General features: G+C 38.2%; 1 protein-coding gene across 3 annotated transcripts in view; it reads left to right on the forward strand.

Moving 5' to 3' along the window:
- PRIM2 (DNA primase subunit 2) overlaps positions 1-15,858 on the forward strand; it is a 309,655-nt gene that overhangs the window by 247,588 nt on the left and 46,209 nt on the right. For all 3 annotated transcript variants that reach the window (XM_008691748.2, XM_008691750.2, XM_008691749.2), the window contains exons 11-12: positions 11,080-11,206; positions 13,746-13,828. In XM_008691748.2, the coding sequence (XP_008689970.1) occupies positions 11,080-11,206; positions 13,746-13,828 (210 nt within the window). The remainder of the gene's footprint in view (positions 1-11,079; positions 11,207-13,745; positions 13,829-15,858) is intronic.

A 15,858-nucleotide genomic window follows, 5' to 3' on the forward strand; every position in this document is an offset into this window, starting at 1 on the left:
GGTGACCCTCAACTCTTGTTTTCTGAGTCGTTTGGGTATAGCCGTTGAAGATGAAAAAGACAAACCCACTAGCCCACACCCCACCTGCATTCCTGAACACATAGCTTTCCATTTCCCTCTGATGATGATGGCGGGTTTTTGACACACAGATCATCTTGGATGTATACTGGCTTTACTGAAAGTACTGGCTTAGTCAGTTACCTTATCAGATAATATAGGATCATCCCATTTAATACCTTTTCTGTGGATTTTGGCATTTCCCTATTTTTTAAAAAAAAATTCTAACAAAGTAGTTCGATCAAAATTTTAAGATTTTAGCTTGATCCTGCCTCAGGGGAAATTTGAGGGAAAGAAAATCAGCATACCTTGGGGTCTAGAAGGGAAAATGTTCTCCATAACTTTAGAGAAGGGGATTAGGGTGTGAAGATGGAAAATGTGTCCCACCTTTTCCAGTGAAACTATAGAGGAAGGAGAAAATCTTGTTTCTTTATTCTTCTTAAGTTCTCCAGCTGGGGCTCATAAATGAGACTGGCATAAGACAGATTTACAAGAGAAAAACAGGAGTTTATTAACATACACACTGCTCATACAGATGGGAACACCCAGAAATGAGTAACTCAAGGGGACAGTTAAGGCTAAACAAAAGAAAGGGGTTTGGGGCTTCTTGGCATGCAAAGGGAGCAAGTTATAAGAAGTTGATTGGGAAAAGGATGGTAAGCAAGGGTTATTTAGTAAGCTTTATTATGCAGTTTTAAGTCTGTGCCTTCTCCAGTGATAAGAGTTGTTTTCTTCTGGTAGGGAGTGGGAGACACATTTACACATGAAAATTTCCTTTATGAAAGGAAAACTTAGTGGGCTCTTCTTAGAGCTTTTCTGGCATCTGGTTTTCAGTGGACTTAAATTGAAAATAATCCATAGACCAAGGAGGTGTATTTTGGGGTGGAATATTCTGGCATCCTTCAAAAAATATATAATGTGTGTTCAAACTTTTTCAAGTGAAGTTGCAGGAGTTTTCAGAGATACACTTGAATATAAAATGGAAGTTATTTTTAACATTTCTCTTTTCAAACATGGTAAAACAAGTTTATACAAATTTTATACAAATAACTGTAGCGCATAATTATAGTATATACTTAGCATTTTACAGTTTACAAATTGCTTTTGCATAGAGTGAAGTACAGGTCTCATTAATACAATATTAAAAATGAAAAAACAGACTGAAGTAATTTATAATTGCCTGACATTATTCAGCTAGTAGGTGGCAGAGTTAGAACCAAAATCTGGGTTATCTCTCTAACACCTTGCTGCCTCATAAGCTTGTGAAAAGTTCTCACCAATGAGAAATGAATTAACTCTTACAGAGCAGAAGAAGAAATATTTAGTACACCATAGGAGGTAATTTACTGAATTATAGTAGTAGCAGCAATGCCTTCCAGCTGTGGTACAGACTTGAAATTGCTTAACTGATTTTTTTTTTCTAAGGCCCTATAAAAAGTTAGAGGGAGTAACTAGATTCCAAGTTTTTCTGATGAGGAAGCTGGAGACAAAACATGTAAGTTATATTATGTTAGTCACCATAGAGTACATCCCCGGTTTCCGATGTAAGGCTCGATGATTCATTAGTTGCGTATAACACCCAGTGCACCATGCAATACGTGCCCTCCTTACTACCCATCACCGGTCTATCCCATTCCCCCACCCCCCTCCCCTCTGAGGCCCTCAGTTTGTTTCTCATAGTCCATAGTCTCTCATGTTTCATTCCCCCTTCTGATTACCCCCCCTTTCTTTATCCCTTTCTTCTCCTACCAATCTTCCTAGTTCTTATGTTCCATAGATGAGAGAAATCATATGATAGTTGTCTTTCTCTGCTTGACTTATTTAACTTAGCATTATCTCCTCCAGTGCCGTACGCAGTAATAGATAACTAATGCACCAATAATCCAGGAAAGGAGGCTGGGTGACTATGAGGTGATAATTGTGAGGCTAAGCAATAGGTAGATACATGGGAATTCGAACTTTGGGGTGCATATGGCCCTGCTCTTTACTACGTCTGTATCTTTGGGGTAAACACCCAGTAGTGCAATGGCTAGATCATAGGGTAGCTCAATTTTTAACTTTTGAAGGGACCTCCACACTGTTTTCCAGACTGGCTGTACCAACTTGCATTCCCACCAACAATGTAGGAGGGATCCCCTTTCTCCACATCCTATCCAACAATTGTTGTTTCTTGCCTTGTCAATTTTTGCCATTCTAACTGGCGTAAGGTGGTATCTCAGTGTGGTTTTGATTTGAATTTCCTTGATGGCTAATGATTTTGAACATTTTTTCATGTGTCTGTTAGCCATTTGTATGTCTTCATTGGAAAAGTGTCTGTTCATATCTTCCCATTTTTTGATTTGTTTCTTGTGTATTGAGTTTGAGAAGTTCTTCGTAGATCTTGGATACCAGTCTTATCTGTAGTGTCATTTGCAAAAATCTTCTCCCATTCCGTGGGCTGCCTCTTAGTTTTTCTGACTGTTTCCTTGGCTGTGCAGAAACTTTTAATCTTGATGAAGTCCCATAAATTCATTTTATCTTTTGTTTCTCTTGCCTTTGGGGATGTATCATGAAAAAGGTTGCTTTGGCCGATGTCGTAGAGGTTGCTGCCTATGTTCTCCTCTAGAATTTTGATGGATTCCTGTCTCACATCGAGGTCTTTCATCCATTTGGAGTTTATTTTTGTGTATGGTGTGAGATAGTGGTCAAGTTTCATTCTTTTGCATGTAGCTGTCCAATTTTCCCAGCACCATTTATTGAAGAGACTGTCTTTTTCCCACCGGATGTTTTTTCCTGCTTTATCAAATATTAGTTGCCCAAAGAGCCGAGGGTCCATTTCTGGGCTCTCTATTCTGTTCCATTGGTCTATGTGTCTGTTTTTGTGCCAGTACCATGCTGTCTTTGTGATCCCAGCTTTGTAGTACAGCTCGAAATCCGGCATTGTGATGCCCCCAGCTTTGTTTTTCCTTTTCAACAGTTCCTTGGAGATTCGGGGTCTTTTCTGGTTCCATACAAATTTAAGGACTATTTGTTCCAGTTCTTTGAAAAATGTCATCGGTATTTTGATCGGGATAGCATTGAAAGTGTAGATTGCTCTGGGTAGCATGGACATTTTAACTATGTTAATTCTTCCGATCCATGAGCATGGAATATCTTTCCATCTTTTTATGTCTTCCTCAATGTCTTTCAAGAGTGATTTATAGTTTCTAGAATATAGGTCCTTAACATCTCTGGTTAAGTTAATTCCAAGGTAACATATGGTTTTTGGTGCTGTTGTAAATGGGATGGATTCCCTAATTTCTCTTTCTTCGGTCTCGTTATTCGTGTATAGAAATGCAACTGATTTCTGAGCATTGATTTTATATCCCGCCACGCAAAACATGTAAGTAATTTAAATAGTATTAAATAACACACCAGATCTGACCCACTTAAGATAGCTTTTTGTCCTTCTTTGTGAAAGATTTATTTATTTATTTAGGGGGGGTGGAGAGCACATGCCTAGTCCTGTGCCCAAGACCAGGGGGAAGGGGCAAAGGGAGAGGGAGAGAATCTCAAGCAGACTCCCTGCTGAGCACGGAGCCTGATGTGGAGTTGATCTCAGGACCCTGAGATCATGACCTGAGCTGAAATCAAGAGTTGGATGCTCAACTGATTGAGCCACCCAGGTGCTCCTAAGATAGCTTCTTCTAGTTAATAATAAAACTGACTACCTTGGTAATGGTAACGCTAAAGTACTGAATGCTTACTCTGTGCTAGATACTATACCAAGTGCTTTATGAAAATGAGCTAATTAATCCCCACACCAGCCCTATCTGCTAAGTATTACTCCTGCGTTTTTATGTGTAAGGGAACTTTACAGATTGATTAAGTAACCTGCCCAAGGTCACTCAGCTAGCATGTGGTAAGATAGATAGGATTTAAACTCAGGTATTTAACTTAAAGCCCTGCCTTAACTGATGTGAAATGCTGGGGTTCCAAAGCCAAGTGAACAGTCAGGAAAGAATTCTTGAGATGTCTTTGGTGCAAAAAGGGTGGTTTTATTAAAATCCGGGACAGGACCTGTGGGCAGAAGGAGCTGTACTGGGGTTGTGAGGAGTGGCTGATTATATACTCTCAAGTTGGGTGGGGGGGTTAAGTATAGAGTAAGTCTCTAAGGAATTTGGAAGCAAGGTTTGCAGGACCTTGAAGTGCTAGCTGTTGGAAGGAAAAGGTCGTTTATTACTGTCTAGTAAAATCTTAGTCATGAGACCATTCAGATGTGTACCTGGGCCATATACTTGGAGGATGATTGCTAATGTTCATCTTGGGGGAGTAGAAATAAAGGAAGTTTCCAAAGGGATTTTTATAGGATCCCGGAGGTAGGGCTAATATGAAGCTTAGGTAGCCTTTTGCTTCTAGCAAAGTATTAACATTGAAGCAGTTGAGCTCCTTGAGGAAGGTCACTCTCCCTGTCCCAAGTACTTGTCAGTGGGCTGTAAGTTGTAAGAAAGTTTTTTTCCCCCCTATATTTCTTTTGCCTTTGTTCTCCACTTCATTAACTATTAGCCTTTTCTTCTTCCCAGACCCCTTAGGACTTCCTTGTCTCCTTTGAGTGTGGTTTTGTTAGAATATATATGATGTTTCAGTGACCTTGAGAGTTAAACTGTGGTTAAAGTTAAAAGTTAAAGAGAAGTATTTGGAATCTGTAGGTGACTGATCACAAAATTAGTTTTACAGATAGTAATTGAGTATAGTAAGTAGGCATTTAAAAGCCAGGGGGCACTAGATATTAAATTCCTATAGCATGCATTCTGGTTATTAACATTGTAAGTAAAACTTTAAGGAAGTGACACAAGAAGAAATTGTCAACAGGTCAGAAACTATAGAAGAGAGTGAACAAGAATGCGCTGAGCAGAGGCTAGGGGATGATTTCGTACTCTTTCTTAGTTGAAGGTCCACTTACATGTAGGTCCCTGCTGCTAAGCTGTGAAACCCTGTTGTGATTTATGGTAACTCAATTTCCTGGGGCCAAACTACTGATCTTTGGTATGCTGAATTCTGGGTATTGAATGAGTTCCTTTGTAGTTTAGCACACACCCTGTCCCCCAGTGTCTTTTAAATATATAAATTGAAGTTTCAAATTTTTGCGGGTTTAGAAACAAGTGCATTAAAGAAGGATTGAAAATGTCCTGTTAAGTGGTACCTGGGTGGCTTGGTCAGTTAAGCATCTGCCTTCAGCCCAGGTCATGATCCCAGGGTCCTGAGATCAAGCCCCACATCAGGCTCCCTGCTCAGCGGGGAGTCTGCTTCTCCCTCTCCCTCTGTGCTCTCTCTCCCTCTCAAATAAATAAATAAAATAAAATTAAATTTAAAAAAAAGAAAATGTCCTGTTAAGAAATACCATATCCTTACATTATTCTGTGCCCTCATATACATGGCTGTTTTGCCTCATTTAGGTCAAGAAGATTTTCCTTTTCAAATATAAATATATTGGGGTGTCTGGGTGGCTCAGTCCATTAAGCGTCTGCCTTCAGCTCAGGTCATGATCTCAGGGTCCTGGGATCAAGCCCTGCATCAGGCTCCCTGCTCAGCGGGGAGTCTGCTTCTCCCTCTGTCCCTCCCCCTGCTTGTGCTCTCTCAAATAAAGAAATAAAAAATTTAAAACAAACAAAAAAAAACTGGTATCAAATATAAATATAGCTCTGAAGGATACTTTTTAACCATTCTCACTTTATTGTACAAGCTGAGCTTGACCGTAATGAATGGCAGTTTTTGTTGCTTTGCTGATGTGAATAATATTTCGTCTTGGGCTTTTCTTGTTAGTAAAGATTTTCCTCCAAGGAAGACCATACATTGTTCTTCTAGACAATCAAATGTTTACATTCTGGTCTCTGAAACTCATAGTTTCTCAGTAGATTTGGCTATAAATACTTTTTAAAGTATAAGATAAGGTCACTAGACCGTGGGTAGGAGTGGTACAGAAGGTAGAGTTGTGAGAGAGACTCTGAAAGAGACAGGGTAGGGTCAGGATAAAGATGTGCCTACTTTGTAATTATTCTTGAGTTCCATTGGTAACATAGTACCCCTGAAAATAATTTATTGCTGTCTGATCTACAGAAATGTAGATTGGTGTGTTGCCAGTGCCATTGCTGGGATGTCAGGACTAATTTGGATGGTTGAAAACTGCCGCTCACCCACCATAAGACCAGTGTCGATTTTCTGTCATTTCCCATCACTGGACAGCATGGGATGGAGCCCAAGAGAGTGTGTTGTTTTCTTGGTTCTCCCTACCTCTTTGTAGTTTAGTTTGAATACGTAGAGATATTCCTTTGAGTTGTAGATGTGGACACCTAGAAAGTATTCTCTAAGAAAATGTCAGCGAGCCTTCTTGCCCAACTATAGACCTCAACAGTTATTTCTGATTGGATTTTCTTGAGGCATTGACAGTAACTGGAATATTCTAAGTACCAGACCAGAAAAGCCCTGATAGCAACAGAATACCTAGAAGACCACACCCCACTTGTCCCCTTCCCTGGCCGTGATCCTGTGCTAAACACTTACCAACCCCCATCTGTGGTCATATGCTCTCTCTGCCTGCTCTCTAGCAGGTACCCCCCTGAACCTCTCTTTAGAAAACTTGAGGTGTCCATCTTAGTAAGTGGAGAGGTCAGTTGTTCAGGCTTGAGCCTGCCACCTCCCCCAGCTACCAGCACCCGAAATAAATCTCTCCGTTTCTCTTTTCAGACCCTCATCTCTTGAGTTGTTGGCTTCTCTTGTGACAAGTGTATCTGGAGTCTGTTCTGCAACAGTGTTGGCAGACCAAGCCCAGCAGCTCTGCTTTTGATTTGTCCAGCCCCCTGGAGATTCCCTGGGATGGAGCCCTTGGCTGCGGCAGTGCCCCAGGGCTTCTCCATTTATTTCCTGAGTTAGCCTGTGAATGATCATTTGGTAACAAAAACTTTGCCCAATCAGTGTACCTTCTGTACAGTATTTCAGGAGTTTGCTAGTCTGAAAACTAGAGAAGATGGTTTGTGTAATAAATACATGAATACTCTGAAAGCTTAATTATAGTAAGGTCCAAATTTTAGACATACATACATGAAGGCAGTAAATAAATTGGAAAGAAGGGGCCGGTAAAATATACTAATTTTAGCTTTTCTTCCTGTAGGGAGAGTAGTTTTCTGTTACTTCTACAGAATAGCTGACCCAGAGTCTTCTGATGAACATACAGAAATCTTGTATCTAATTAAATTCACTTCATACCTGAAAGTTTTCACAGAGATTGATTATAGTTAATGTTTAGGACTAACGAAACAAACAGAAGGTGTTCATTAAAGATGTTTAACTGGAACTTTGAACATTCTTGTTCTCACCAACGAAATTTACTTATTTTGGAAAGTTTTCTTTTAGTTGAAATGCCATTGATTTTCCTGGTTGTGGTTTGCTTGTGAGCAGATAGGTAGTTATGAAGCCATAAGCTACTGATTGTTGAAAACTCCAGCAGGTCTTTTTTAAAATAGGAATTGATAAGCTGATTCTAAAACTTACATGGAAATGCAAGGACAAAGAATAGCCAAAATAATATTGAAAAAGAACAAAGCAGGGGACTTACATTATCTAAATTTGAGACTTACTCTAAAAATTTCATGATTAAGACAATGTGGCATTGGCAAAAAGATAAACATTCAGACCAATGGAATGATACAGTGTCCAAAAATAGACCCACACATTTATGGTCAGATTTGATAAGGGTACCAAGCAATTTATTTATTGTTTTTATTTTAAATTGAGGTGTAGTTGACATGCAGTGTTACGTTAGTTTCCTGTATACAACATAGTGATTCAACAATTCTATACATTATGAAATGCTCACCATGATAAAGGTAGTCTGTCACCATATAATGTTATTACAGGATTATTAACTATATTCCCTGTGCTGTACTTTTTATCCCCATAACTTATTTATTTTATAACTGGAAGTTTGTACCTCATCATCTCCTTCACCTGTTTCACCTATGCCCTCACCTCCCTTTCCTCTGGCATCCACAAGTTTTTTTTCTATATTTATGAATCTGTTTCTGTTCAAAGCAATTTAGTAAGGAAAGTATCTTCGACAAATGGTGTTGAAGGGTACCAGAATATGCCACCCCAAAATATGCCACTTTGACATAAGGACTATTTTGAGCTAAAGGCAATTGTGAACCAGCAGATTCAAGAGCCCTTTACCTCCTTCTAACCACCTAAAAATAAAGTATAAATTTCCCCTTTTAAGGGAAATTTACATTTGTAAAGATGTGTCTGTACCAGAAAGAGAGCTACTTTAGACAACTCTTATCACCCAGGAGACTCAGCTGCAGAACAATACAACTTTTATTTACCATGCATTTCCTCCCCTCACCTTCTCCTAACTTGCCTTTCCCACCCAGAATCCTTTTCCTTTTTTAGCCTGAAATGGTATGTAAACCTCAAGTCCTATTTCTTTGTAAGACTGCCGTGAGTGCACTTCTGTACATATGTAATTAAGCTTTTTTTTTTTCTTGTGAATGTCTTTTATCAGTTTGATTCATTGGCCCCAGCCCATGAACCTAGGAAGACAGAGGGAAAACGATCCTTCCTCCCCTACAGGGGATAAAAAAGAACCTGGACTCCTACTTCATACTACATACAAAAAATTAACTTGAGATGAATCAGGACCTGACTTTAAAGCTTAAACATTATGGCTTCTAAAGGACAGCATAGGGGAGAATATCTTTGTAAGCTATCTTAGGACACTGAGAGCATTACCATCAAAAAAGTTGATAAATTAGGGTTCATGAAAATAAAAGCATTTGCTCATCTTATCAGAAGATAACATCAAGAATACATAGACAAGCCACGGACTGAGAAAATACTTGTAACACCTGTATCTGACAGCAGGGCTGTACCAAGGACATATCAAGAATTCCTACAAAGAAGACAATTCGGTTGTTTAAATGGGAGAAAGATTTGAACAAACACTACAAGATAAAGCATATCACCAGCCAAGAAAGAATGTGAAAAAGTGCTCACGAGTATTAGTCTCAAGGAAATGCAAAGTGAGATATCACTACCTACCCATTAGAATGGCTAAAATGAACAAGATTAAGACAGCACCAAACTTTCGGGAGGGTGTGGAACTCTTTTGCATTGCTAGTGGGGTATAAAATAGTATGGCCACTGTGAAAAACTGTTGGCAGTAATTCTACTCCTATATGTTTATTCGAGAGAAATGAAAACATATGCCCACAAAAGTCATCTACAAGAATGTTCATGGCAGCTTTATTGGTAATATCCTAAACCTAGAAAAGCCCAGGTGTCCATCAACAGAGGACTAGATCCACTATCTGGTATATTCATACAGTGAAACACTACTCAGCAGTAAAAGGAAGAAACTGCTGATAATGTTACCAATCAATCCAGCATAGCTCCTAACTCAGGATGTGAACAAGTAAGCGCTGGTGTACTGCCATGGCCAACTGCCCCATCCTGGGGAATAGTGAGAGGGCTGGACTATTGGAAAGCGTAGTTCTAGGCTGGGTTTGCCAACACTGTTGCCGAACAAACCTGGATAAACTCATTGCGAAAGAAGCCAATAACTCAAAAGACAAAGTTTTGGAAAAGAGAAGTGAAGGAGTTATTTTGGGTGCCAGCAGCCAGCGTGGTGGCACGCTCAAGTTTTAATAACCAACCTCTTTTTGGTATGATGGAGCGTAGAGTTATACAGAGGTTCAGGGAGGTATGGGCAAGAAAGCAGGCAGAGAGCATGAGATCATGGGTGGGGGTCGGTATGTGTTCTGCACCTGATCACAGGAAGGGAAGGGGACATGTAGGGTGTGGTCTTCTAGGCATTCTGTTGCTATCAGGGCTTTTCTGGCCAGGTGGTTAGAATGTTACAGTCATTGCAAAACATCTTTGTCAAACCTCAAGGAAGTGTGATAAGAAATAAGCACAATGGGTTTTACTTAGAGCATGAAATAAGTGGTCTTATCTATTTCTAGTTTTAACTCTTAGGGTCTATAGTTAAGCAAAATGGATTGCTGACAATATGTATAATGAATAGCATGCATAAATCTCAAAAACAAAAAAGTCATGAAGGAAGTGAGATACAAAACACTATATACTGTGTGATTCCATTTATAGAAAGTTGTAGAATAGTTAAAACTATGGTGACAAAAATCACATCCGTAATTGCTTCTAAGTATGCAGGGAGGGGAAGAATGTTGACTGAGAGGGGCACAGGGAACTCTGGGTTGATGAAAATATTCTGTCTCTTAATGGCGTATGGGTTACGTAGGTACAGTGGTTTGTTAAAATCAATAAAACTGTAGGCTTGAGATCTGTGCATTTTACTATATGTGAGTTATACCCTCAAATATAAAAATTTCACCCCCAAAAATAATACAGTAGTTTCCTATCTCTTAATCTGGTTCTCTTTCTTTCCTTAAAGTACTAGACAGCTAAGTCCCACTATTCTGAGCTTTTCAATGGTCCTTAGTTCTTGTTTTCTTTCTGTCCCACCCATTTCAAAGTCCTTTTATACTCTTAGCTGGCTTTAGAAACATGGAGTCAGGAATTCCAGGTCGGAGACAATTGTAGTAGTTCATTCATCAAACATCTGCTTCTTGCTTTGTATAGTGAGAATACAGAGGAAGGGAATAATTATGTTAGAAGGCATTTCAGAAGTAGAATAGGTAGGATAGATGAATTCAGGGAGTACTAGGATAAGAGGGTAGGGAAGAGACTAAACTGCTATATATCCAGTGTAATCTCTGGAATCAAACCAAGAAATGGGTGAATTGATTGTTCTTAGGAAAGGATTATTCTCTTTAAACATACAAAAACATTTTCTGTTTCTACCTGAGAAATTTGTTTCCCATAACAAATTTTTTAAAATTTATTTATACATGGACTCAAATGATGTATATGATATGTACATCTGCCAATGAATGCTGAATTTATTCTAGAAAAAAACCATTTTGTACTCTGATTCTAGCTGGCACTGCTGACACGATATTGGCTTACTTTGTCTCTTTTTCCTCCAATTAGTTTGATAAAGGCTACTCTTACAATATCCGCCATAGCTTCGGAAAGGAAGGCAAGAGGACAGACTATACGCCCTTCAGTTGCCTGAAGATTATTCTAACCAATCCACCGAGCCAAGGGGATTATCATGGTAAGTGCTTCCATCAGATGTATGTTCGTGAAGTGTAGAAACCCGTGAGCTCTGCGGGAAACAGACAGTGGGATGGCTTTTTGCATCACCGCATCACCTGTAGTTTATGTCAGTCGGCAGTGTCAAGCTAGCGCTCCGCTGCTCTTCTAGTGATCTGTCTTACACTGAACTAGGTCAGCAAGAGAATTTATGCAGCTATGCTTCGGATGGTGCTGGACCAGGCTCTTCAGTTCTGTTTCCCCCCTTCACCTGCTGTCTTCTGTTTCTCTCCTGAGTAGGAGACTGATACAGGTTCTTCAAAAGTTTTTGACATTGAGTACCTTGAATTTTAGAATAGTTGATTGATTAATTTTCAAAAGATTACTGAGAAAAGGTGTGTTTTATTTTCATTACTATCATGTGATTAACAAAGATTAAGTGAGGAATTTAGCAAGTTGTGGTATCGAACCTCTATCAATTCACCTCAGTTATTGTAAGTTAGAAAAAAAAAGTCTGAACTGTTTTTTTGTGGATTTCTGAGTTCAGTGACTTTTTTCTAAAATAATTCTCTGAGAATACCTTGAAAAGCTCCTCATTTGTCTAGTATGTCAGAGAGGGATCTTCATAGTCCATTAGTAAATCTTTTAGATTACTAAAGCTTACTGCAGTATGTGTTGAAACTTTTTTTTGTTTTGGCATTTTTTTTTAACGTGTATAAGAATGTTAATTGTTGTTTTAGCATCTTGAATGGAATTATTTTTTAGAAGATTATATACTTTTAGGCTGTTAGGGATTAAGATCAAATAATCACAAACAGAATTTTAAGGAAGATGTTTCACATGTCCAGAGCACTAAAAAATGCCACATCAGAGAAAGTGATGTGGAAGATAGAAACAAAATAAACAGAAGTTACTGAGTTTTACTTTCTTTCTGTCATCTGTTAAAATAACACCAGCTTCTCTAAGATTCTTTTCTCTTCTGGTTATTGTCAGTGTAACTTTAGAACACTTTTTAAATAAATTTTAGTACCTTGGCAATTTTCATTTTCTTCTTGGCTTTGACCTTTGTTACCTTTTCATACAGATACAGTCCTTATTTCAAATGTGATTTGGATAATTCAGTTAATCTCCTTTCTGTGTTCTTATAATTCTGGGCTTAACCAAGAACTCCTGGTGCAGCCTCATTTCTTTCTTTTTGGGATCTTTTGCAATTTCATCATCAGAATGGGTCTTTTTGAGAATCATAATGATAGCTACTATATGTTGAATGTTTACTGTGTGCCAGGAGCATATAAGAGCTTTACTCCATTCTTGCAAGAGTTCTGTGAGTGGTTATTTCCCTCACTTGACAGAAAGTGAAGCTGAGTCAGCAACGAGATACAAAATGTGCCTATGGTCTCCCCCGCCTAGTAAGTGGTAAACTGAGATTCAAACACAGGCATTTAGCTCCAAACTCTTAACCAGGTGTTACACAGCTTCTCAGTATGTTTCCTTATACTAAAAATTATTACAGTTTTAATCTGAATGAAGTATAAGCAATGCATTTTGTGAATTTTTTTATTTGTAGGAGTCCATACTGTTATCATGGATGTTTTTATTTATAGTTATGATTTTTGGTAAACACATTTGTTTGGCATCTAGGCTTTTTTCTATTTTTGCTGCAACCAATTTCCCGTTGATTTCATTAAAAATGCACAATTGTTCCATATTAACTTACAGATCCAGCATCTGAGTACCTAAAAAAAAGTAGTCTGGCTTCCTATATTAAATTTTAAAATAAGGTATTTTGATTTACCATTGCAGCATCTTATTAAAATATCTGAACTTATCTAGATTTTGGCCTGGTAATACAACTTTTACATTTTAGTTCTTCGTGTTCTTATTTATGCAAATATTTTAGTAGTCCATCTTTATTATTGTGTTACTCGTGAAATAATACAGAGATAACATGTATCTGTTGTAAGTTATTTTCCTATGAAACACTTTTCTGTTTGTCCGTCTCATTCCTAACCATGATTCCTCTAAATTTATATGGATTTTATTCTGTGGGAAATAGACATAAAATTTACATCTGAAAGTGATGTGAGATTTTTATATTTCTTAGAGTTTATACATTTTTCTTTTTGTTTGCATTATCTTCCTTCTCCTAGGCTTTTAATGTAATTTTTAAATTATATTTTTTTTAATTTAAAATTTTTAAGATAAAAATAAAATTTGAGATTGTATAGTTTTTAGATAAACTACAGCTTTGTGATTATCTCTGCTTGTTAGCAAGTAGCATAATTAAAACTGTCTCCTCTTCCTAGTGAATGGGCAACTTCACCTGAGGATGCTGTCATGTTTTATGTAACTCTTGAGCCTGTAGTACCCTGATAACCGTACAACTAAGTCGTCATTTAGATGAAGAGAGGAAAGCAGTTGCACCCATGGGCAATTAACTTTTTTATTAATAAGCTGTTAGACAATTAAGGGGAGCTTAGACAGTCTCTCGAGTGTGGTATTGTACCAAGTCCCAGGTAAATAACCTTGTTGGTGTGTGCTGGCTTGTGTTTTGTTGTCAGGGTGCCCATTTCGTCACAGTGATCCGGAGCTGCTGAAGCAGAAGTTGCAGTCCTACAAGATCTCTCCCGGAGGGATACACCAGGTAGGTCAGATTCTGCCGGGCATCCTCAGTAATGAGGTGCCGCACTGTTCCTCTGTTTCTCTGAATGTTTGTCAGGCCTCACACCACACACCCTATTTCCTAGGTGGAGGAAGCCAAAGCCTTGACTTGCGCAGTGTCGAGTCCTTGGAAATTCTAGTTCTTCTGTCTGCTAGGCTGCATTCTTTTCTTGGTAATAAATCTGGAAGCCTTTTTTTCTCTGTTTGTTTTACTGTCTCAATTAGGAACATTAAAAAAAAAATACATTTTTAGAGCAATGCATTGAAGCATGTTAATGAAGCTGAAAATTAATGCCATCATATTTTGGGAAATTGTTTTCTGTGCCGCATGTAGGTTAAAGCAGAAGATAATATAGGGGCTGAATGTTCTGATAGGCATCACCTCTTACTGTGTTAAATCTGCACTTCTGATAATAGTTCATTAGGTTGAATAATCTGCCAAAATGCTTTTCTTGTAAATAATAGAGATTAAAAAAAAAAGAAGTACCCACATGTAAAACGAAATATTTAAGAGTAATTTACTAAATGTGCTTTAAAAAATATTGTGGCATTGCTGCACAATGTGCTTTCGAGGTGCCTTGGAGTTTGAGGAGTTCACGAGGGGCATCAGCTTCCTTAGCTTAAGAAGAACAAGATATGTTTTAGAGCTGGAACAGCCAAATCATTATGTATCCTTAATTATTTTGTCTTAAAGTAAATACTCTAGAAGCCCTATTTCTTTTACTGTGTCCAAAATTTAGATTGAATTTAGATAATTCAGTTCAAATCTTAAGAGTTTTATAGTACTCTGGGTAAGGCAGTGCTCCAGGTACTGTTTTAAGATGCAGAGAGTCCTATAAATCCAGCTCCTACTGAACCAGAGTCTGGGGGAAAACATATGCCAAGTGTAATGAGAGAGGTACACATAGAATGTCGTAGCTTTTCTGAAGAGGAGGAACTATAAGCAGATGGGGACGCCAAGGAACACCGTCTGGAAGAGATACTTTTTTTTTTCTTTTAATGCTTTTATCTTAATCCTAGTTAGTTAACATACGGTATAATACGCATTTCAGGTATACAATATAGTGGTTCAGTAATCCCGTACATCATCTGGTGCTCTTCAGAACAAGTGTACTCCTTAATCCCCATCACTTATTTAAGCCATCCTCTCAACGCCCCCGCCCTGGTAACCCTCAGTTTGTTCTCTAGAGTTAAGAGTCTGTTTCTTGGTTTGTGTCTCTCTTTCTTCTTTGTTCTTTTGTTTCTTAAATTCCACATATGAGTAAAATCATACAGTATTTGTCATTCTCTGACTTATTTTGCTTAGTATTATTCATTCTAGCTCCATTCATGTCCTTGCAAATGGCAAGATTTCATTCTTTCTTATGGCTGAATAATATTCCATTGTGTATATATACCACATCTTCTTCATCTGTTTGTTAGTCAGTGGACACTTTGGCTGCTTCCATATTTTGGCTATTGTAAATAATGCTACTATGAAATAGGGGTGCATGTATGCTTTTGAATTTGTGTTTTTGTATTCTTTGGGTAAATACCTAACTAGCGTGATTGCTGGATCATAAGGTAGATCTATTTTTAACCTTTTTTTAAATTTAAATTTTAGGTAGTTAACATACAGTGCAGTATTGGTTTCTGGAGTAGAATTCAGTGATTCATCACTTACATACAACACCCAGTGCTCAACATAACAGGTGCCCTCCTTAATACCCCTCCCCCATGTAGCCCATCCCCTCCTCAGTCTGTTTTCTAACATTAAGAGTCTCTTATGGCTTGTTTCCCTCTCTCCTTTTTTTCTTTTCCCCCCTTCCCATATGTTCATCTGTTTTCTTTTTTAAATTCTACATATGAGTGAGATCATATGGTATTTGTCTTTCTCCAGCTGTCTTATTTCACTTAGTGTAATACACTCTAGTTCTGTCCATGTCATTGCAAATGTCAAAATTTCATTCTTTTTGATGGCTGAGTAATATTCCACTGTGTGTGTGTGTGTGTGTGTGTGTGTGTGTGTGTGTG

This window comes from Ursus maritimus, unplaced genomic scaffold (genome assembly GCF_017311325.1).
Source record: "Ursus maritimus isolate PB19 unplaced genomic scaffold, ASM1731132v1 scaffold_29, whole genome shotgun sequence".
Classification (NCBI taxonomy): domain Eukaryota; kingdom Metazoa; phylum Chordata; class Mammalia; order Carnivora; family Ursidae; genus Ursus; species Ursus maritimus.